This window comes from Primulina eburnea, chromosome 15 (assembly GCF_022965805.1).
Source record: "Primulina eburnea isolate SZY01 chromosome 15, ASM2296580v1, whole genome shotgun sequence".
In the NCBI taxonomy this organism is placed as follows: domain Eukaryota; kingdom Viridiplantae; phylum Streptophyta; class Magnoliopsida; order Lamiales; family Gesneriaceae; genus Primulina; species Primulina eburnea.
The window spans coordinates 34,587,989-34,609,375 of record NC_133115.1 but is presented as its reverse complement, the minus strand read 5'-3'; the positions used below and the strand labels follow the sequence as shown (position 1 = coordinate 34,609,375).

Genomic DNA, 21,387 nt, shown 5'->3' with positions numbered 1-21,387 from the left:
ACACAAGTGTATGAATGAGAATCTTGCATGAGATATATAAAAGTTTACACAAACAACAAAATAGTTCAATGACATTGTGTATACTGATCAGCCAATAAAATAAAATACTTTCATAAGAGAATGTTCAAAGTGAACTCCTACATATTATATGATATTATATGCAAGATTCAACTGTTGAATGTTATCACCCAATTTTTTTATTTCGGTCAATTTCAATTCATGTGGAGTATTGTTGAAATTTTTAACGAATATATTTGAGTTGAATTGAATTTGATGCGTTTCAATGTGGCAATTTTATGAATGTTGATGTAACTTGCTTCATGACTTGGATTAAAGACATTTAACTGCGTAATTTTAAAATGATTCATTGAATGAGAATATAGTCTTGATACTATAGACATATGTATAAAATTTTACCAATAGAAAAAAAACTTCCCAAAAAAGTAAACAAATGAATTTTTTTAGTATTTTGGTTTTACTGATTTTCTGTTCTAAATTGTGATTACGACGACGTATATTTTATGTTCACCCAAGTAACAACTTGTACTTAAACAAGCTCAATCTACCACACCAACTCAAACACCCCTTATAACAACAATTTTGGCTTATTGCTTAATATCAACGGTAAAAAAAAAATGATACAAAAAATTGCAGTTATTGGATCAATATCGATAGATAAATAGTCTGTTTTCATATTACATTTTGAATGAAAATGTCACACTAAAAAGTGGGTAAAAAAATTTATTTAGAGTACACCTTCTTGCGTGACTTCTTCTCAAGGCAAGAGCACTAAAATAGAAGCAATTTCCACATCAAGAATACCTTGTACAGATTATGCTAAAGCTGAGTACGAATGCAGGATGTGCTATGTGGAAGACAAAATAAATGAAAAGCTAAAACATAATGTGATCTAAGAACTAAGATGACCTCCCCAAAAGCCAAGCTCGTGTAATTTTTTCTCTTAATTACTTCCATTTCCCATCTTTGTAGCACATGCGATTCCATGCTAGTTTGAGCAGAGCACTTTAATGGCGCAGTGATTTAACAAAAATCCATCCATGTTATGTTTGAAGACTGTAACTGTGAATATACCATAGTCCAAGAAGTAAAGTATGCGCGGAACGATCATATATGTGTGTGTGTGTATTCACTCGACTTCAGAACAAACTCAGTAATCACACTGTCATAGCAAGTCCTTCAGTGTAGTTCTCTCAACTCTGACTGGCTGTTTCAGCTCCTATATGTCACAACAAACGTATCAATCGACCGATAAAACATTTACCCCCGATCCTCGAAAAGATACTGAGAACAAAGGTATTAGTACCTGAATGTGTATGTTACTTTCTTCTTCACACTGATGCAGTGGCATTCCTCTCTGATCATACAGAATAAGCCCACTAAATCTCGGAAGCTCGCATTTTTCACCCATTAGAATTGGCCTCTGCCACACGGCGGAAGTCGAGTTATGACTCTGCCACCCTACATCCGATCCTTCAAGATTTCTTCCCACGAGCAACGGAGTCGGTGTCTCTCTTTGACTCCCTCTAAAATATTTGTCCTCCTCCCATTTGCTCCGCCCGCTCCACCTTACTGATCCCATTAGAGTCCTCTTCACTGAGTCCCACCGCCTGTATACTGGAGGCTCAGCCGCCGAGACATCCCCGCATGATTCTTGATTCGAAATATTAACCCCTTTTTGCCTACATTGCGATCTTCTCTTCAGTGCTGTCACTACACATACAGTGATCACCAAGATTGAAATGCATGAAAACAATACAATAGCCTTCTGTGTTGATAGCTTCCACCTATCTTCCAAATCCCACAGTGCTTCCATTTATTCTACGATTGTTTTGATTTTTTTAATGTAATTTTAAGATGTTTTTCTTTGTTGGGATCCTTAAAAAACAATTAAAGTAGACTTTGTGTTATTCATGAAGGCTCCATGTGAGAATCACCGACGGTTTGGGCCGTTGGATTATGATCTGTGGGCCATGATAGTGTATTATTAGGTTATTATTAGCCGTTGGAAATCAATGGCTTCACCGTTTTTATGAAATCAATGGCTTCACCGTTCGAAGTACAAGAATTCAACAAGCATAACCCAACTTTTGTTTTTTGGGTAAATTACTTACAACCTTTATAAAATATCAAAATAGCTAATAAGTACTTGTCAAAATAAATACACTCTTGACCTATTATGCTTTTAAAAAAAAATGGTTCAAATAATCTCAATGTCACAATTTTATATGTATGTACTTTTAATACTTCCGACAATATATCATTCATATTTTTTGTTTGAATGTATGAAAATTGTCATTAAAATCATATAATAAATGTAATAGTTTTGCAACATGACAGCGATGATACTATAAAATGATTAAAAATTAAAATATCACAACTTGACTACAAAATTTAAAAAGAAAAAAATAACGAGATTATATTCATTTGTGCTGATTAGATTTTGAATATATGCATATAATATGATTACAAATTATTTTATATATAACAAATGATTTACAATCATATTAATAATTTTGTAGGAGTTCCTTGAGCTTTTAAATAAAACATAGGAGTAAACATATATTTATTTATTTTATAATAAGTCTATTGTGAAACGAGTCAACCCTATTCATATTTACAATAATAAATAAATTTTTGACATAAAAAATAAAACTTTTTTATGAGTGACCAAATAGTAAATCTATCTTATAAAATTAACTTATGAGACCGTCTCATAATATATTTTGTGTTTGTTTTATTAGTTTTTTTATGATTTCATTGTATGCAATTTACCCGTTTTTTCCCCAAACAAAAACGGTACCCCAACTTAACATTAAGCAAATGCCTTATATTATTAGATTATAAAATTGCAAAGGACTAAGTGTGTATGTTTTTCGCTCTCACTCAAATTAAATTTAGGCGCCAAGTGTTGTTAATTTGACGCGAAATGAAAATGGAGCAACCTTGGCCTGAATCCCATTCAAAACACACCAATTAATTTATTTTTTCAAATGAAATTTCATACCACCGCCAAATTTTCGACCCCACCACGAATTCATTGCTTTCGGCTACCTTCAAAATCTCTAAAAAGTTTACGAAACACCCGAAGATTTAATACTCCCCGCCGATTACTTTCTGCAATTTCCGAGCACCAAATTCTCTTTCCATCCCCTGAAATGGAAGGCAAGTTTCATGGCCTACCTCCTCTCAAACGATTCAGGCTCATGCAGCAAGTCGTAGAGGAAGAAAAAGAAAATATTCGCCTGAATCAGAAAATTGAAAATCCCATTACCCATTCATGCCTTCCCGCGAAAAAGCGTAAAGAATGCCGAAATTCACCCCCTTTTCTTCTCGATTCCATCAACAATGCTAAGTTCTGCTTGCCAGCCAAGAAAAGGGTCTGGGCAATTCAACCCTTTGACCTCAACCTTGAATACAAATCATCCTTTGATTTTGATGAACAGGAAATCCTGCCTGATAGCCAGGAGTTGTCACCTGGAAGCATCAACCACGACGTTGGAATTGAGGAAGAAAATGTGGAAACAGAAGCAAATTGCATACATGAAGAAAGCGACGGGATTGTTTGCGCTGTGTGTGAAAGCACAGATGGGGATCCAAAGGACCCCATCGTGCTATGTGACGGCTGTGATCTAATGGTTCACACCACATGCTACGGTCATCCTTTCACTAACGGCGTACCTGACGGTGAATGGTTCTGCGCCCAATGCTTAGCTACAAGGTCGTCCCAGAGTTTCTCCCGCAAGCCAGAAATTTGTTGCTGCCTCTGTTCTTTGTCTGGTGGGGCGCTGAAGCCCACAGCTGACAGCAAATGGGCTCATCTAGTTTGTGCAATTTACGTGCCGGAAGTGTTTTTCAGCGACCCCGACGGCAGAGAAAGCATCGATTGCAGCAAGATACCGGAGAGAAGATGGAAGCAAGAGTGTTACGTTTGTGAATCGAAAAAGGGGTGCGTGATTGACTGTTCCGAGCCAAATTGCAAGTTAGCATTTCACGTAACGTGTGGGTTGAAGGCGGAGCTCTGCATCGAGTATAGGCAACGGAAGAACAGGGGCGCTGTTGTTGCCGCATTTTGCGCAGCTCATACTGATCTCTGGAAGAAGGTAACGATGTTCTTTGCTGATTCGAACATTTTAATTGTAGGCCGCCTCTTTAGTTTACTTTTTCGTCTTTGTTGATGAAATATGATTAATATTATGGTTACTTGCAGCAAGTGCAGACTGGGAAATTCAAGATCGTGGCCAGAGATGACCACAAGTAATATCAAGAACTTCAATAAAGTCTCGAAGAATGTTCGTCGTTTTTCAGTTAGCATGATTTGCAGATGTTAACTCAGAAGCTTTCCACGGAAGTTAGAGCTTGTGAATTCTTGTCGTGAAAAAAACTTTACTCTGTTTTTTGTTTTTGTTTTTTTAATGGAGAATTTGTTAGTTTTTTAATTTCGGACATGACGGAAATGGAGTGGTTTTTTTTTTAAATATATAGATTTTAAGTAGTTTTGTAATATTCATGAATATTTGTAGTACTGAATTTAAACTCGCTAATTTATATTTTGTAAACATAATTAAAAAATATTACTTCAATATCATTAAATTTTAATACATGTAAAGTATTTATTGTATTGTTATCTATATTATATTATTAAGTGTGAGGACATAATAATAACTACTTAAAGAAGATATCAATTTTACTTTTATATGATATTAATATTACATTTTTGTTTTTGGTTTTTTTTTTTAAATTTCAACACACATTTTATTTTTTTTTCAACCATTCAAATATCAATTTAGTTCCGTTATAATTTGTCAAATTTCACTTTAGTCTATCGATAATGACAAAAAAAATTGGAGTGAGTCTCATGTGAGACCGTCTCACGGATCATAATCCGTGAGACGGGTCAAATCTATCCATATTCACAATAAAAAATAATACTCTTAGCATGAAAAGTAATACTTTTTCATGAGTGACCTCAAATAAGAGATCTGTCTCACAAATACGACTCGTGAGACCGTCTCACATAAGTTTTTGCCAAAAAATTGTACACATATCACATGTGCAGAGTAACTAATTTAATATACCTGTATCGAGTGTATGTTGAATTCAATGATATAGAAGAAAGATTGTTCTAATATAATTGATATAAATTTCGTTTATATATATTTTTAATATTTTGGTATCTCAAAACAGGTTGATTCTATTTTACATGTAGGGGTACTATCCTATGATATAATCAAGGGTCCAAATTTAGTCACACATATATGAAGTCCACTAATTTTTTTAAAATCATACATGTGTATGGATTTTATCCATCCAAACCATATGAGGGAGTAACCCACATATAGCATCAAAGCAATCAAACAAAACAACCTAGTGTTTTTTTCTTTACCCTAAAACTTGTATTTTAAGACAATGGTCAAAGTCCATGATTACAAGATTTATTAGTCGATTAGAAAAATTCTCAAACTCCTAAAGGAATTTTTAATATGAGAACATGTAAAATATTCAATTTACAAAGTATATTTCGATTATCAGTACTTTTCCCAAAAATTAGGTTATGGTTTATACTTTCAATTTTTTTTAATAATTATTATATTATATACTGAATGTTAAATTTATAAACAAATTGTTCAAAAATTTTCTTAAGATGATTCGAATCCTATTTAAGCACTTAATATATTTTTTTAGACTTGAAGCAGAAAATGAAGAAAAAAATCATATAATTTGAATTCAAGCTCGTAACGACATTATCTGAACAAACCTCGGAGAAGTTGTCATCTTCTCGAATAAGAACAGTATTATTAATTAAAGAAAAGTTTATTAGTTTGTGTTTTCTAATAGAATCATTCGAAAGAGTGGGTCTCATGTGAGACCGTCTCACGGATCATAATATGTGAGACGGGTCAACCCTACCTATATTCACAATAAAAAATAATACTACTAGCATAAAAAGTAATTTTTTTTCATGAGTGACCCAAATAAAATATCCGTCTCACAAATACGACACGTGAGACCGTCTCACACAAGTTTTTTTTCCCATTCGAAATCAAGTATTTCAACGAAATCTATGTCGAGATGATTTAACGTCTATATTTACACTTAAAAGTAACTTTTTGGTGTAAAAGTAATATTTTTTTTATAGGTTGAATCGAGTATGAGATATTTCTCACAAATTTGATGTATAAGATAGTCTTATAAAAGTTTCTATATTCTCTTTAAAGTGTAGCAATGATATTTACATTTAAACTGGAAAAAGACGCATCTAGAATTTATAGGCAAAAACTTGTGTGAGACGGTCTCACAGGTCGTATTTGTGAGACTGATCTATTATTTGAGTCATCTATGAAAAAATATTACTTTTTATGCTGAGAGTATTACTTTTTATTGTGAATATCGGTAGGGTTGACCCATCTCACATATTAAGATCCATGACACGGTCTCACATGATACCCACTCCAATTTATAATACACTTTAGTCTATGGATAGATAAATAACTTTACAAATAAACACCTCCAACATAATCATTTTATCCCAATTTGATATAACTTTTTTTGTTAATATTTTGCTCATATCATAATATTACGTACACATACCTGGTACATTATCCAGACTCAAAAATAAAATCCAATATGTTGTCACTTTGTATTTAACTGGATATACTAAGTACTTTGTATCTTGTTTGATTAATCAATATATATTTATTTACTGAATAATAATAATAATAATAATAATAATAATAATAATAATAATAATAATAATAATAATAATATATGTAATCGCACACATGTTAGGTACGCCAACTACGATTCACACAATCTTTTTTAGTTGTTTGCCTTCCCTGGTTAGCAGTGTTTAAGATTGTTTCTTTCTTCAACAAAATGTGAAACAGATTCAGCTTATTGTGGACAAATAAGGATTAGATATTCAAATTATGGATAAAAATCCCAGATTTAAAGATATCAATCATGATAGCACAACGAACTTGATCAATATATATAGATACAGAAAGCAAATATTAACAACCTGATAAGCATTATGATTTCATCATATCAGTCTATGAAACTCTTGAAACCCCGAAATATGAAGATGATGGAGTGGGTATTTTCCCATATTTTGGTTGTTTTTTTGTTGTTTGGATCATTTGTATATGCACACGAGGATTATGTATCAGCAATCGGCGATCCTGGGATGAGAAGGGATAATCTTAGAGTAGCCATTGAAGCATGGAGTCAATGCAATGAAGTCCATAATGAGACTGAAGATATGGGAAGTCCAAGGCACGCGGATTGCTTTGATATTGTACATAATTCTAAAGCATACAGTATGTTTTTTCCTCTCTTTGTTTTTTGTTTGTTATACTAAGCTATGTCTTTTTCAAACCGTGGGAAATCGATTTTACGGTATAGATGCTTCGTGAATATGAATAAATGAAATGAGATGAACAGAGACAAAATATTTGGCCTTTTCAGTTTTTGGTTTTTATATTTGAAATGGATTTTAATATTTGTTTTAATTAACCAATCAGTACTGGTGAATTTGGTCGTAATCCTTCAAACTTCAGAAGGTGATTATGTGATAATTAAACCGAGATTCACGGAAGATTAGAATTTACCCTACGATAAATTTTAAATTTTTTAGCGATATTCTTGGATCTTGATAAAGATATATGAGCTATGTGCAAACCATAAATCGGCACTACATTTTTTGCAGCCAAGTTGGCACACAGGGTGACAGAGAAAAGCAACAAGTTAGGAATAGCAGATGCAGGAAGCTATGGTTTGAATGATATAACCGTGGATGAATTTGCAGCTTGGAAAGAGAGATACTTGGGCTACAAATGCCAAGTCGAAGACAACCCCGGGCCGTGGCAATTCTGGATGCTTATGCTCAAGAGTGGCAATATGGACACATGGGCTGCTAAATGTCCCGAAAATGGTAAGAAATCGAAGCCATTCCCACCCGAATCTCGGTTTCCATGCTTTGGAGAAGGCTGCATGAACATGCCACGGATCTACCATGACTACACAAGCGTGCAGCATTATCATGGCAACCGAACTCTCAAGGGAAGTTTCTATGGGACATGGGATTTAGATGTTCCTATTGAAGAAGCAAAAACTAAGGAAAATACTTCATATTATTCAGTGGTTTGGGAGAAAAAGTTGGGAAAGGGGAGTTGGAAGTTTCATTATGTATTAAAAACATCACCGAAGTATCCATGGCTCATGCTGTACTTAAGATCAGATGCTACAACAGGATATTCAGGAGGGTATCATTACATGACCAGAGGAATGTCGAAAATCGTAAGTTTCTTTATCAGATTTTTTTCTTATAATAAATTAATAATAATTCTAAACAGTACTAACTTGTCTGGGATGATGTATTGCTCAGATTCCCAAGTCACCAAATTTCAAAGTGAGGTTCTCGCTGGATATAACGAGTGGTGGAGGTCCCAATAGCCAGTTCTACCTAATGGACATCGGTAGCTGTTGGAAGAACAACTGGTGACCCTTGTGATGGAGATGTCACCTCAGACGTTACACGATACAGCGAAATGATTATAAATCCAGACACGGAGCCATGGTGCAAACCAACAGATCTCAGGCTATGTCCCCCTTACCACACCTTTCCTAATGGAACTCAAGTACACCGAACGAATCAGACACATTTCCCCTATGATGCTTACCATGTTTACTGCTCGCCAGGTAATGGTGAAGAATTAGAGGAACCCTTTAACTTATGTGATGCATATAGCAATCCACAGCCTCAAGAAATTTTGCAGATATTACCTCATCCCGTTTGGGGAGAATACGGGTATCCCACGAAGAAAGGTGAAGGTTGGGTTGGAGATCCAAGAACTTGGGAACTTGATGTCGGAAGGCTCTCTCAGAATCTTTACTTTTATCAGGTATGCTACTCTAAGTTACAATTCTCTAGCTTGTATTCCTTTTCAGCATGATAATGGTTATAAGGGGGATCGTTTTCTCGCAGGAAGCTGGCACGAAACCCGTGGAGAGACACTGGCCATCTGTTAATTTAGGAACTGAAATATATGTCAGCGCGAATGTCATGGCAGAGTGGTACTGTCAGCAACTTCGACATAATTGTGCCTAAAAATTGTCGACAATTCTGAACAAGTATTTCAATACAAGTGTTCCTAGTTCCTACCATGTAATAAGGTTTCATGCGTCATGGACAGGATTTCTTTTGTCTTTCTTTGAGGCTATTTAGTTATGTGTAGGACAATGAGATTTTAGGTTTAGTTGGTTTTCGTCTCCCTCCCCAAAACAATCTTTTTCATTTTCTTTCCTTAAAAAAAATATTTTTCATTACTTTCATACCTTCAACATAATGAATGATTCACGTTTTATTTTTCTATTTCCATATTATTTCTAGTATAAAGAATGAAAACTCTAAGTTCTTGTCTCGTCCATCGTTTGACTCGAGTTTTAAAACAATTGGAGTTAAAATGTTTAGACTATAAACAATAAAAATTGACGGAAGTTAAACGCGCCATGAGACTAATTGTCAGTCTTATCGGATGAGCCTTAAAATAAAGTATAGATGTATAGATATTGTTTGCTTGTCACTCAGATTAAAAAAAAAGTCCTTTGAAAAGTAAAATTTACAAACAAATTTTCTACTTTATTCTTACTTAATTTATTAAAAAAATATAACATATTTGTTAATATTTAAAAATATATTAGTAAAAAATAAGAAAAGTAAACTAGAGAAAATCGAAAAAAAAAACTTGTATATAATTTTTCGATAAATTTTAAATTGACGTGATAAAAGAACATTCTGGCATTAAGGAATTTGAACCAATTAAAATCTTCTGGTCAAAATAATGATCATCAGAACCAAGAAAGTCCTTGTTGATCGTGCGGCTAGAAAATAAAAGAATGTATGAATTTTAGCTAACAATTCGTATTATCCATAAAATCAAAAAATATTTATCAAGTTTCCGCATTGTCAAATCACTCATGGCATCGTGCTGCGTTAATCAATGCAGTATTAGTTTGACATATTTTTCAACGAATTCCCATTTGGGTTTTAGCAGTAAACGTCAGATTTCTGTAGCTTTTGGTGGAAAAACTGTAAACGAATTCAGGCACAGCCCGTCTTTTTCGGTTTCTGCTATGGGCTCTTCATCTTCTTCGCAGCGGAAGGACGGCGCTCAAGGTATCTTTCCAGTTGCTTTCAAAACTTCCGTTTTTATTGATCTTTGGATGTTAATTTTTGCTTGTGTAGTTGTTTTTATGCTGCGTATTTGGAAAATTTTGTGATTTGATTTGAATGATGTTTTTACTACCTCCCACGTCACATAAAGGGGGGAAAGGAAACAGGGAAGAAGGTAGAATTGGATGAGTCATACTGATACATGGTTTCATGGTTCTAGTCACTTCTAGCTACAACCCGAGTTAAACATTTGATTAATTTCTTTTAACAAAAAAATGATATAAAAAAGGTGCTTTTGACCTTCAATCCAACCAAACTTCTGAGGCCGCGGCTACTCTCAACAATCGATGGATTTAATGCTTTCTTCTGATGTATTTTTTATGCATTACTAAGTTGAAGTAATTGGATGGATTTGAAAATTGTTAGGTGCATGTGTATGTTTAAATTTTGGTACATGTCAGCATTTCTACGAGCATGATCAGAAATAACATTTCAGGCTAGCAATAGGTTGCGCACTACTTTTAGATCTAGATAATAAAATTCACTTACAGTCCAGGGCCTTCTTTATCATTTCAAGTGGCAAAGAAGACCTTGTCTCTTAAGCAATATTAGTTGTGAAAATGAATTAAATTTATGGGATAACTGTGTCACAGAACTAGTATGTTAGATTAGTCGTTGAATGCTGCAAATTGCTGTTGATTTTGCTACTAGCCTAACGTCGTCTAGCTTAAACTTGTTCTCCATTTTTTCACGACTTAATGTCTGTTTCATGAACTGTTGTGCAGAGGCAGGAGCCATGAACTATGGCGCCATCAGCGATGAAGAATGGAAACAGCAACTAACCCAGACACAATTTTATGTTACTCGGCAGAAGGGTACTGAAAGGGCATTCAGCGGGTACTAGCACTTTTAAAATGCTCTGATCCTTAATTTTTAACCATTTTACAATTTACAAGTGGTGTCAAATTGTGGAAGTTGGTAAGCACTTGTAATTCAAGTTCTTTTAAGTAAGGGAAGTTGTATATTGGGTTGTGCATTCAAACACCATGACCATGTAGTTAGCTTGATGCCTGAGATGTATTCAGTAATTTTGTTTTATTATTTGTCGTGGAGATACATGTTAACATTTAAACTTGAGAACTGATAGACCTAAACAGAAAGCTTATGGAAGGTAGAATTTATATGAGATTCTGAATGGAGGTACGAGCAATTTGGGTGTATATTATTTTCCTTTATTGGAACACTGTGAAATAGAATTACTGTGTGAACCTAATCGTCGATGTTTATTATATCATCAGCAAAATCAGTTTTTCATTGTTCATATGATGAGTTTTATAGATGTTTGTGTCTTTAGTGAGTACTGGAATACGAAAACTCCTGGAACTTATCACTGCATCTGCTGTGACACTCCTTTATTTGAGTGAGTACTTTCCTGAATAATTACGGTTGTTTTTCTTGATTATCTATTTTGCTCCAACCTTGCCTTTATCTGATAGTTTACTGCACCACTTTGTAGATCATCAACTAAATTTGATAGTGGAACTGGATGGCCTTCTTACTATCAGCCACTAGGAAACAATGTGAAGTCGAAGCTAGACATGTCTATCATTTTCATGCCTCGTCAAGAAGTTCTATGTGCTGCTTGTGACGCTCATCTTGGTCATGTATTCGATGATGGACCGCCTCCCACAGGAAAACGCTATTGTATAAATAGGTATGACCACATAATTGTATCACCATTTTTCTTGCTTTCTACTGATCTTTTACATTTCCGTATTTGCAGCGTTTCCCTCAAACTTAAGCCAAAGTAGGAGTTGGAAACATGATTCCGAAGATAGATGAGTTGTGCTCCCTTATACGACTGGCGGTTGATTGTATAAACGAGATGAACTCCATGTTGAAAATGGTGGTTGATGTTCATGTATTATGTACCTACTTTTTAGAAAGATGTTCTTTATAATTCTATGTAATATGGATGGATGTAATGGAACAAACTCTAAACTTTGAGTTATTATTTTTTCCTCTTTGTTTTTTAGAATATTCTCCCCACTTTCTTGTGATGGTGCAACATAAGGAGTTAAAAGAAAAAAGAAGAAGCTCAAATTTAAGATTTCTTTTATTTTTCAAAACATGCTATTGTTTGTATTAATTATGTAGCCATTTATTCGAATGGCTCATTCAATTCATTTATATTTATATTTTGGTTCCCACACAACAATATTTCAGAAAATGAAGCTAAGTAGTAAATTATTTTAATAATAAATCAACAACCAACTCTTGTTTAATTAAATTATTTTACATTATATATCCTTATACCTTGGTTATGTAATTTACATGATATATCCTCATGCCTTGGTTATTTAATTTCAAGAAAACATATATTTAAACCAATTCCAATGTATTTTTTTTAAAAAATTATTTATATAACTGAATATGAATATTTATCTTTCAATAGTACGCTCAAAACAGGGAATCGAAGCCCAAATTTTAAAGCGGGAGAAAGACCAGAAGCCGAATTGCCGAAGACTCCACCAACCGTCAATTAACAGCCGTCACGCTCACTAACAACTTCCCCCACATAAAAAAGCACGAAACTGAAAAAAAGCAAGGATCTTTGCCATCCTTCAAGAAGTGGGATGCGCAAACGGTGCTGGAAGCGGTGAAATCTGCATATCTTGGGAAGTTTGAAAGGGGTTTTGATTTTTGTGGGGTATTCTATTGTTGTGATCAAGAAAAGTTTGGGGGAGATGAAGGGTGACGGTGGGTTGGGGGAGAAAAATTATGTGTTATTGAAAGATCTTAAAGTGGAATTTAGAACACATGATTACATGGAAGATGGAAATGGGGGTTGCATTCTTTGTTTTTGGGTTTACATTAACATCTGTTCTTCCTTCCCCTCTGTGATTCTGGAGCAGGTATCTTTACTATCTTTCACCTTTTCTTTAACTGCCTTTCTGATTTTTGGTGAGTGTATTTGTGTGAAATGGGTCCACTTGTTTCTTTGCTTCTGTTTAATGGGCATTGCGAGGTGTTTTTGCACGTTTGTTTCTCTGATTTTATATTCAGAATGCGATAGGGTTACTGAGTTAGCCTAAGGAAGCTGTAATCCTTGAGGTTCTCGGTGCATCTTGTATTTGTTCTTTCTTTTAGTGTTTTTCTTGAGCAATAGGTTTTGTTCATCGTCAGTAGATAGTGAGTTCCGAGTTCTCGCGCCTTGGATTTTCATGGTCGTCTCCCTCTTAACTTGGGTTCGTAAGATCGTAGTCAGAAGGTCTAAATTTTAATTTCTTTATTCGCATTATGGTATTTGGATTTTGGAGGATATTTTTTTCCGATGTTGTAATTATAGACAGATGCTTGACTAGTGTTAACCAATAATGCTAAAAAGATTGATTTTTTACTTTGAATTTGCTAATCAGCTTCTCAAGAGCTTTCTTCGAAACTCATTGATGGTAGATTGTAATGGGTCATCCAAGATATTAACTTTTTTTTATATAGTATGGAAAATGGATATTTTTTCCCAATCAGGATTGAAGTCAGGTGGTTTACTTTGATTGCTTGCGCATTATTCAGAAATACCAGAATATCACATCTGGCTGCTGGCCTTTTCTTTGCTTGGATGAGAAGAAGAAGCTGACGCTCTTTCCATTACTCTTTCTGCACCAAGGGGGTCTGGATCCTGCTAATTCTGTTCCATGGAAGGAGTTCCATGTGCCACCTCCAAAACTGACTTTTCATTGAAGAGATGGGTTCATGTTGGATGTGAGGTATTGAAATTTCCAGCAAATAACACATTTTCAAATTGACTAAAATATTTCAGAATTTTGTAATTTCATCCATTGACCTTATAACTGAGAAATGTCTAGTTTATGAAATTGGTGTTCGTTCTCAGTGTAATGCAATATGTTGGATTCTTGTAAGTTAGATAGTTTGAATCATCTAAACCTACTGAACTATTCATCTAGTGGCTATAATTTGAGCCAAGGACGGCTTCACCTGTGAACAACAGGTAATCCTGTACAGAAACAGTGAATCAATCAATTCAAGATTGTAGTAATTGCAATGTGACTTAGAAGTATGGTCATTGGGACATGGAGTTGTGCATATTGAGTGTATCTTGAGCACCATCATTGAGTGATTTGTTTGAACCATGATTGTTGTTCATTTCGCCATGCCATTTTTTATCTCTAATTTATTCACTTGGCACTTTTGTAGACACGCACATACTAAATATTAAATCGTGCTGATGTGAAAATCCTTGCTGTCCACATCCTTCAATAAAATTTCTTCCTATATAAAGTTTTTATTTTGAATTGACAGATGTCCTATTAACGATTTGCATAGGCTCTCACACCATTTTTATAGAAATGATCTGACTTATTGATCTGATGATGTAACAAATATTCATAAATAATATCATTTACGATTGGTTAAGATGTTAAGCTAGAGAACAGATGAAAGTAGATTGCTGGAAACAGCTAACTCATCATTTGAAGTAAGACCAAGATATATTTTTATCAATTATTTGCCCCTTTTTCCTATTTGTTTGTTTCTTAAATCTTCATAAGTTGTTCATATCTATTGTGGTAAAACTCTCAGCATAAATTCATTTTGCAGGTGTTACAAGATTTTGTGCGGCTTCACATTGATGGGGAGATTGTGGGAGAGAAGTCTTTGCCATGCACAATTAACAAAGACTTGCTCGCAGATGCTTTGGGAGGAATATTTTTGACATGTCCTAAAGGAAACGAGGATACATTTAATGGTTATGTTTATGGGATGGACGTCTCATTTCCGGCATCAACCATCAAAGAGCACTTTCTGAAGGTTTGTTCTGGTTTTTTTTTTTTTTAAAGTTATTCTGTCCCCTGTTTTTGGTGACCTTTTACTCCCTGGCATAGGATTGTCCACTGCGACTGTCTATGGATCATTCAATTCCATCTGAGATTGAAGAAGACATTGATGGTGTGTGGAGCATTGTAGGTGGAAAGGTTAAACATTTATATTACCCTTGGCTTAAGTTTTTTGCAGATCCATGTTGACATATCTTGGTATATCACTATTATAAGGTGACTTCTATCTGAAAACATGTTGAATTGACATTTAGATGTACACAAAATTGTAACACTATATTATTTGTGGACTAAATGTGGTGATGGATGCTACCTTCGAAAAAAATTTGCAATCTCTATAATTTACCTTTTATTCCTGTTGTATAATTCTCACATTAATTAGATTTTCGAGAGTTTTGAATGATCATTCACTCAACAACTTTGTGTAGGAAACTTGAGCTTGTCTGACTCCTACTTATGTTACTGCATTTTCATCTTTGTAATTGCACTCTTGGCTCCTTATATTAAGTTTTATCTCATTTGCTGGACTTTATATCTTTCCGCATGCAAACAATGAATTCCTTAGTTATCTCTGTATAGATCTTGAGATTCTCGCTGTCATCATTCTAACCCATTTTTCGCTTGTTGTGGAGAGCAGGCATCATGTCGCAGGATATTTTCTTTGGATATTGTATTGTTGGATGCATTTGGTTGTTCTGTGAACAAAGAACTGGAGGTTTTAATATCCAATTTTCTTTATGCTTTTTGTTACCAACATTCTATCCTTTATATGGTACTTAAGATAATGTTAATCTGTTCACCAGGTCGTTGCTTCCCTCTTATATGCTGACAATGGGGCTCCTGTTGAGAATACCAACGATGGCGAACCTCCCCTTCTTATAAGTTATGATGGGATTGAATTTGCTTCTCCTGATAGACCATGCAAACTCATCAATGGGCGTGCTTCTTTTAAACTCAAGATATCTCAGGTATGCATTGCATCCTTTGCTTTCTCCCATGTCCATTTTCCAAGTTACCAAGGAGGTTGCATATCGTGTCACTATGTTATTAATTTAATTTATAGGGTGGAAGACATTCTCAATGGTGATCGTTCAGTTATGGCGGAGCCTAAACTTTGTACTGCCTTCCACATTTGAGATACTATATAGTGTATAGAGAGTAGATGATACAACATACAATAATTTTATCAGTTGTAGTAGGTGTAAATTCTCCTACTTTGAAATGCCTTGAGTGTGCCTCGGTTCTAGTAATAATCAAACATGTATGATTTCAGGCTTCTTATATTAATCGCTTTCCACTCATAAGTTTGTGGAAATATTTTTGTTCAAATATACAATTAGGAAGACAAACTTTGTGTAGATTTTATTGGTAAAACAACTCGTGAAAAGTCAATGATTAATATTACATGAATAAATTGCTTTACTTAATTATGTCTTTCTATTTCAGCTCTCATCAAAGTGCGAGAATAGACTATTCCGCATTAGGTTTGACATTCCAAAACTTGGAAGATATCCTTTTCTCGAGGCCCTCACCCTTCCAATACATTGTGTTTCACGTTATCGGAATACACCGACGGCGTCGCTGTCATGGAGAAAGACATCATCCAATAAAACTTACTATATTAATGGATGTGAATCCTCTGATCTCGATGATGGATCTGCGGAACATATTTCAACTATTATACGTCAAGCCAAACCTAGTCCGTCATCTAAACGAATAAAGTTAGGTCATGATAAACCATTTGCAGCACAAGAAGAATATTTCCCAGTACAGCAGTCTAGCAAGGAAATCGATTCTCATGCTTCCACTTACAAATGAGGTTGGTGTTGAGAGTTCAGAAAGAATTTTAACTATTTTGAGTAACATATTATTTCATGATAATAGGAATTTCGAAATGGATGTGCATTTAGCCGTAGGATGATAAATGGATGTGCAGCGCATGACTGATTGATTATTCTAATATACCAATGAATTAAAGAAAAATAAGTTACAAGAGAAATGTAGCTCCTGCTCATCTGATGTAAGCTCTATAATAAACCTATCTGATTTATGTTCTTTTAGGATAAAATAAGAAAATTATATGTTGCAGTGGCATCTTGTATAATTTTACATCCTTGGGGGGAATAGGTGCTCGTTCTTTATGTCTTCTTATTCCACTAACTCGTGCAAAAATTATTCTTTCTGAACCTCCGACTCTAGGCAATTGATCTGTATTATGGACACATCATAAGGATTCCATTTGATATAGAATTGTCGACTATATGTGAATTGTACAGCTCATAGTTTATCTGAATGAACGACTCTCAATTTTTATATCCTTCCTCACTAGCTTTGCTCCATGAAATGTTGAATTTAGGACAATGCTTATGATGTGACTATGGACATGAAACTAGAAAGTCATAACAGAGCACAGCAGAACTCATCTGCATCTGAGAGTAGTGAAGCGACAAACTCTGATCCTAACAACATTTCAAGTCCAATTTCAGATTCGATTGTCTTCAAATACTGCATGGGAGGCCCAGCAGATAGATTTCAACTGCTCAAGGAAATTGCAGCATCAGCTAGTGAAGATAACATGTTATACTTTGCAGATCAGGTTTCTCTGTACTCTGGATGTTTTCATCACAAGTAACTTATTCTCTCTCTCTCTCTCTCTCTCTCTCTCTCTATATATATATATATATATATATATATATATATATATATATATATATATATATATATATATATAATTTTGATATGTTGCACACCCACCGTACACACTTATGTGAGCATCGATGAGGTGACATTCAACTATAGGATGTAGAAAGTATGTGTTAATAAATTGCACATTCATAAATAAGTTTTTTCTTTCTAATTTATTGTCATGGAGAGTAAGTTTTGCTCACTTGTTTATTGTTACAAATGTATGCATTGGGTGGCCTAAACCAAGGATCCGAGTCCTGAAAAACCAACTACTCCATCAACAGTAAATTTGGCCACAAGTTTTGTTTTCTTGCCCTGGATTTTCATCTCAGTACCTGACCTTTTTACCTGCCCAATTAGGCTAGGCCTTTTGACTACTACCAAGCATGTCAAGACTGGTCAAAATCCCCTTGTTGTGGATGCCATTTTAACATGTAACTAAAAACTCAATCGTCGTTAGTTAACATTATGGCGATCTTCATATATCCTTATTGTCACATGGAAAAGAATTATGAACTATGCTAAATGAATTCCAGTGTTTATGGTAATTAATTTCACAAGTTATTTTTTGCTTGAAGTTTTTTATCTTACTATTCGTGTCCAGGAATTAATATTTTCTTAATCTGATATTGGTTGAGCTGAAACCTGTTCTGCTGTGAATGAAATGAAGTCTGATCATGCTAGGATCTAATCCTGCTCAATGAAACTATACGCCAGGCTTCTTCTCTTCTTTGTTTGTATACAAGATTTTTTCTCTGACTTCACCCATCTATACCGTGTATCAAAATTTGCATTACCCTCCTAGATAAATGCTATTGGGAATGAATTTTTTTTTTTGATAATTGTCTGTGGGAGATTGTAACTAGGTGGATGGCAATCAAATTGCTCTTCTTTATGCTGTTTGCTCATTTTCATAATTTCCCAAACCCACCATTATATGTCACTCATCTTGTGTACGTTCTGCTATTAAGTCTTGTTTTCTGTTAATGAAATTTATGGTTTCAGGCCTCAAATTGTAATGGCAAAGAGACTGTTGGATGAAGGAAAACAAGCTTGGACTTCAATATCAGGAAACAATGACCGTGTTCCTTGGGAAACTTTGGTTCTCAGAATTAACAAACACTTCATGAAGATATCCCGCTCTGCTCGTTCTTTGACAGATCAGGTGCACACACTTTATATATTATCACACTTAGTTTTATCTATGGCCTATGGGAAACAGCCTGTTTCATATTTAAGATGCGTATGGGCGTAGCCTTCAAGGATAAATAGAGGAAAATGTATAATGATGTATTCATGTGCATTGTTGACATTTCAATAGATTATACGATATGTAACTTTATGTGTGTAAAAATTTCTTTTGTTCTTAATTTGCAAACAAGCTTCTTAATTTAAAACCATGTCACCAATTGTCTTTGCTGCTCCTATGATTCCTTCCTTTCTTCCTTTATTGGTCACCAGCCAAATAAAAAGCCACAGATAGCCATCGCATACTTTTTGTGAATTTCAATAATAAAAATGAATTATTGTGGTGATTATTGAACTCCTTTGTTTTACATCTCGAGTGCCGGAGAACTGATATTTCATTACCTCTATACTTAACCTTCCTTCTCTGATAGCATTACCTCGTTTTCTAGTCTACATGTAAAAAATAAGTTTCTAGCACCAACTGTTGGGGAAATAATAAATTTACAGGACTTGGAGTGTCTTAGGAGAATTGCCGGCTGCCGAGACTTTGTTTCGCTAGACAATTTTGAGAGAATGTGGTATTGGCTATACCCAGTAGCTTTTAATTTGTCGAAAAAAGTGCTGACGGTGATGTGGGATTCATTGTCCCCGTTGTGGATCGAAGGATTCATTTCAAAGGAAGATGCAGAATTTACGCTTCATTGCCAAGGAGGTCTTCAAGATCCTGGAACATTTGTTCTGCGGTTCCCTACATCAAGAAGCTGGCCTCATCCAGATGCTGGCAATCTGCTCGTGACATATGTTGGTAGTGACCACACTATTCACCACAGTCTGCTATCCCTGGATTCTATGCACAGGTTTTATTTTCTTCTCCTGCTGTTTCAATCCTAATCACAATGAGGATAGTATGCGTTTAGACGTTTCTAAAGAAAATGACATTGTTGTCAAGGGAAATTTTTTATCCTCCTGTATTCTCGTCATCGACTCAGTGAGTTTACCTTAAACTCTATACATTTTAAAGATAATAATAAAAGAATGGCCTAATATTCCTTTCTTGACAATTTGAGAAAGAGACCTGGTAGTAGTGGCTCGAGTGAAGAAGAAATCCTTCCGAGTCCTGTACTTTTTTCTAATCATTTATCCAAGAGGACACTGTCGATTAATTGTCTTTGCGAGAATACTTTTTATGTCAACTGATAATGTAATCTGGCTTACGTCTTTTATAGTTCTTCCTTGGAAGAAATGCAGCCACTGCAAAATATGCTACTTCGAGAGCCTATGCTGTCGCGATTGGCAAGGTACAAAGCCTAGATTTATCTCCATTTTTTCTAAGTTTGAATTATTTTTATGAATTTGGTGGTGGAACTAATTTGTTAGCCTCAACTTTGTACCTACCACTGGTCTGTGAATGATCTGTCGACATTTTACAGGGTACGAAGAGTTCATTAGGTACTTAAGATTCAATCCATAATCATCTCGTCTCAAGATTAAACGAGGTCGTCTTGCTTGCACCAGAAGGGTCGTTTATCAGTGTGCATATAAGCTCGCGTAATTTATATTCCTAAATCCTCAGCATTCTGCCATTATATATATGTATATCAAATCGTATACAGTTGGTGGAAGGATTGGACCGAGTGACTGAAATGAAGCATGCACAAGCTACTGATCCCTGTGAGTTACTAAGAGTAGATAGCGAGAAAACTTTGCCCACCATATCCTCTTACAATACCTTTTTTTTTTGGTAAAAGTTAAAGAATGTTATTTTCACAGTTAAAAACATATTAATTATTTTGTTTAATGGCTTGTTATGATGATGTTTTCGTTTATTATCTATCTGTAGAGCAAAACAAATCATCATTGGATTATGACATAAAACTTAAGATTTGATATTTATCCTTTCATTCAATTAATGAATACCAAATCAGCCTGGTAGACTGAGTTTGTCATGTTTGGTTTTCTGGGCTAAATTTTGAGGCAAGATTGGAAATGGACCCGACGGGTCCAGAGAAACACCCTAAAAAAATAGAGCAATATGGCCAGTCTTAATTAAAGGAGTCCAATGATATGGGCACTTTGAAATTGACAACCTTGTTATATAGATATCTTTGTGAAAAGGAGAGATCCAGCTGGTTTGATAAGTATAAGGACAGCTGGTCCTAACCCTAAGGAGACATTCAAATCTTCACATGATTCTTTCATGCAAACATTAAATAAATCACCTTTAAGAATTTTATTAATAATAATAGGATTATAGGAGGATGGGCAAGAAAGGGTCAGCTCTTAAATTTTAAAAAAAATCTCATGATTTCATTAATAAAATTTAAAATCCCACTAAATCTTGCAAATTTAGCGCGTGTGTGTGTGAGTGTGAGTGTGAGAGAGACCTAGATGATTTAAGTTTGTTAAAACTGCATAAACAATATCTCGATTTTTATAGAGAAAAAAAATTCCCTCAATTTCCATTTTTTC

The 21,387-nt window shown here is 34.7% G+C and overlaps 4 protein-coding genes and 1 pseudogene across 4 annotated transcripts; 4 read left to right on the top strand and 1 right to left on the bottom strand.

The window, feature by feature from the left end:
- Positions 1-688: 688 nt before the first annotated feature.
- Positions 689-1,906, bottom strand: LOC140814778 (uncharacterized). The gene is made up of 2 exons (XM_073173872.1): positions 1,325-1,906; positions 689-1,237 (listed from the first exon to the last, which is right to left on the bottom strand). Exons 1-2 carry the CDS (start codon positions 1,832-1,834, stop codon positions 1,184-1,186), a joined length of 564 nt encoding a protein of 187 aa, XP_073029973.1. The 5' UTR covers positions 1,835-1,906; the 3' UTR covers positions 689-1,183.
- Positions 1,907-3,041: 1,135 nt separating this feature from the next.
- LOC140814559 (uncharacterized) lies at positions 3,042-4,414 on the top strand. Its single transcript, XM_073173580.1, has 2 exons — positions 3,042-4,121; positions 4,229-4,414. Exons 1-2 carry the CDS (start codon positions 3,177-3,179, stop codon positions 4,277-4,279), a joined length of 996 nt encoding a protein of 331 aa, XP_073029681.1. The 5' UTR covers positions 3,042-3,176; the 3' UTR covers positions 4,280-4,414.
- A 2,449-nt stretch (positions 4,415-6,863) lies between these two features.
- LOC140814612 (uncharacterized) lies at positions 6,864-9,171 on the top strand (annotated as a pseudogene).
- Positions 9,172-9,908: 737 nt separating this feature from the next.
- Positions 9,909-12,203, top strand: LOC140813716 (peptide methionine sulfoxide reductase B1, chloroplastic). Its single transcript, XM_073172369.1, has 5 exons — positions 9,909-10,195; positions 10,978-11,089; positions 11,547-11,612; positions 11,709-11,906; positions 11,976-12,203. The coding sequence occupies exons 1-5, from the start codon at positions 9,997-9,999 to the stop codon at positions 12,001-12,003; spliced, it is 603 nt and encodes a 200-aa protein (XP_073028470.1). The 5' UTR covers positions 9,909-9,996; the 3' UTR covers positions 12,004-12,203.
- A 465-nt stretch (positions 12,204-12,668) lies between these two features.
- LOC140813717 (SH2 domain-containing protein B-like) lies at positions 12,669-20,726 on the top strand. The gene is given in 13 exon segments (XM_073172370.1): positions 12,669-13,107; positions 13,766-13,886; positions 13,889-13,959; positions 14,810-15,019; positions 15,094-15,183; positions 15,683-15,760; positions 15,849-16,013; positions 16,492-16,865; positions 17,404-17,673; positions 18,736-18,895; positions 19,426-19,775; positions 20,145-20,216; positions 20,349-20,726. Coding segments are annotated over 13 exon segments (2,148 nt in total). The 5' UTR covers positions 12,669-12,939; the 3' UTR covers positions 20,368-20,726.
- Positions 20,727-21,387: the final 661 nt, after the last annotated feature.

Coding starts and splice junctions, on each gene's coding strand:
- LOC140814778 (XM_073173872.1), bottom strand. CDS start 1,834: ATGGAAGCACTGTGGGATTTGGAAGATAGGTGGAAGCTATCAACACAG. Junction 1,238..1,324: donor AAAGTAACATACACATTCAG/GTACTAATACCT, acceptor TGTGACATATAG/GAGCTGAAACAGCCAGTCAG.
- LOC140814559 (XM_073173580.1), top strand. CDS start 3,177: ATGGAAGGCAAGTTTCATGGCCTACCTCCTCTCAAACGATTCAGGCTC. Junction 4,122..4,228: donor ATACTGATCTCTGGAAGAAG/GTAACGATGTTC, acceptor GGTTACTTGCAG/CAAGTGCAGACTGGGAAATT.
- LOC140813716 (XM_073172369.1), top strand. CDS start 9,997: ATGGCATCGTGCTGCGTTAATCAATGCAGTATTAGTTTGACATATTTT. Junction 11,090..11,546: donor ACTGAAAGGGCATTCAGCGG/GTACTAGCACTT, acceptor TTGTGTCTTTAG/TGAGTACTGGAATACGAAAA. Junction 11,907..11,975: donor AAACGCTATTGTATAAATAG/GTATGACCACAT, acceptor CCGTATTTGCAG/CGTTTCCCTCAAACTTAAGC.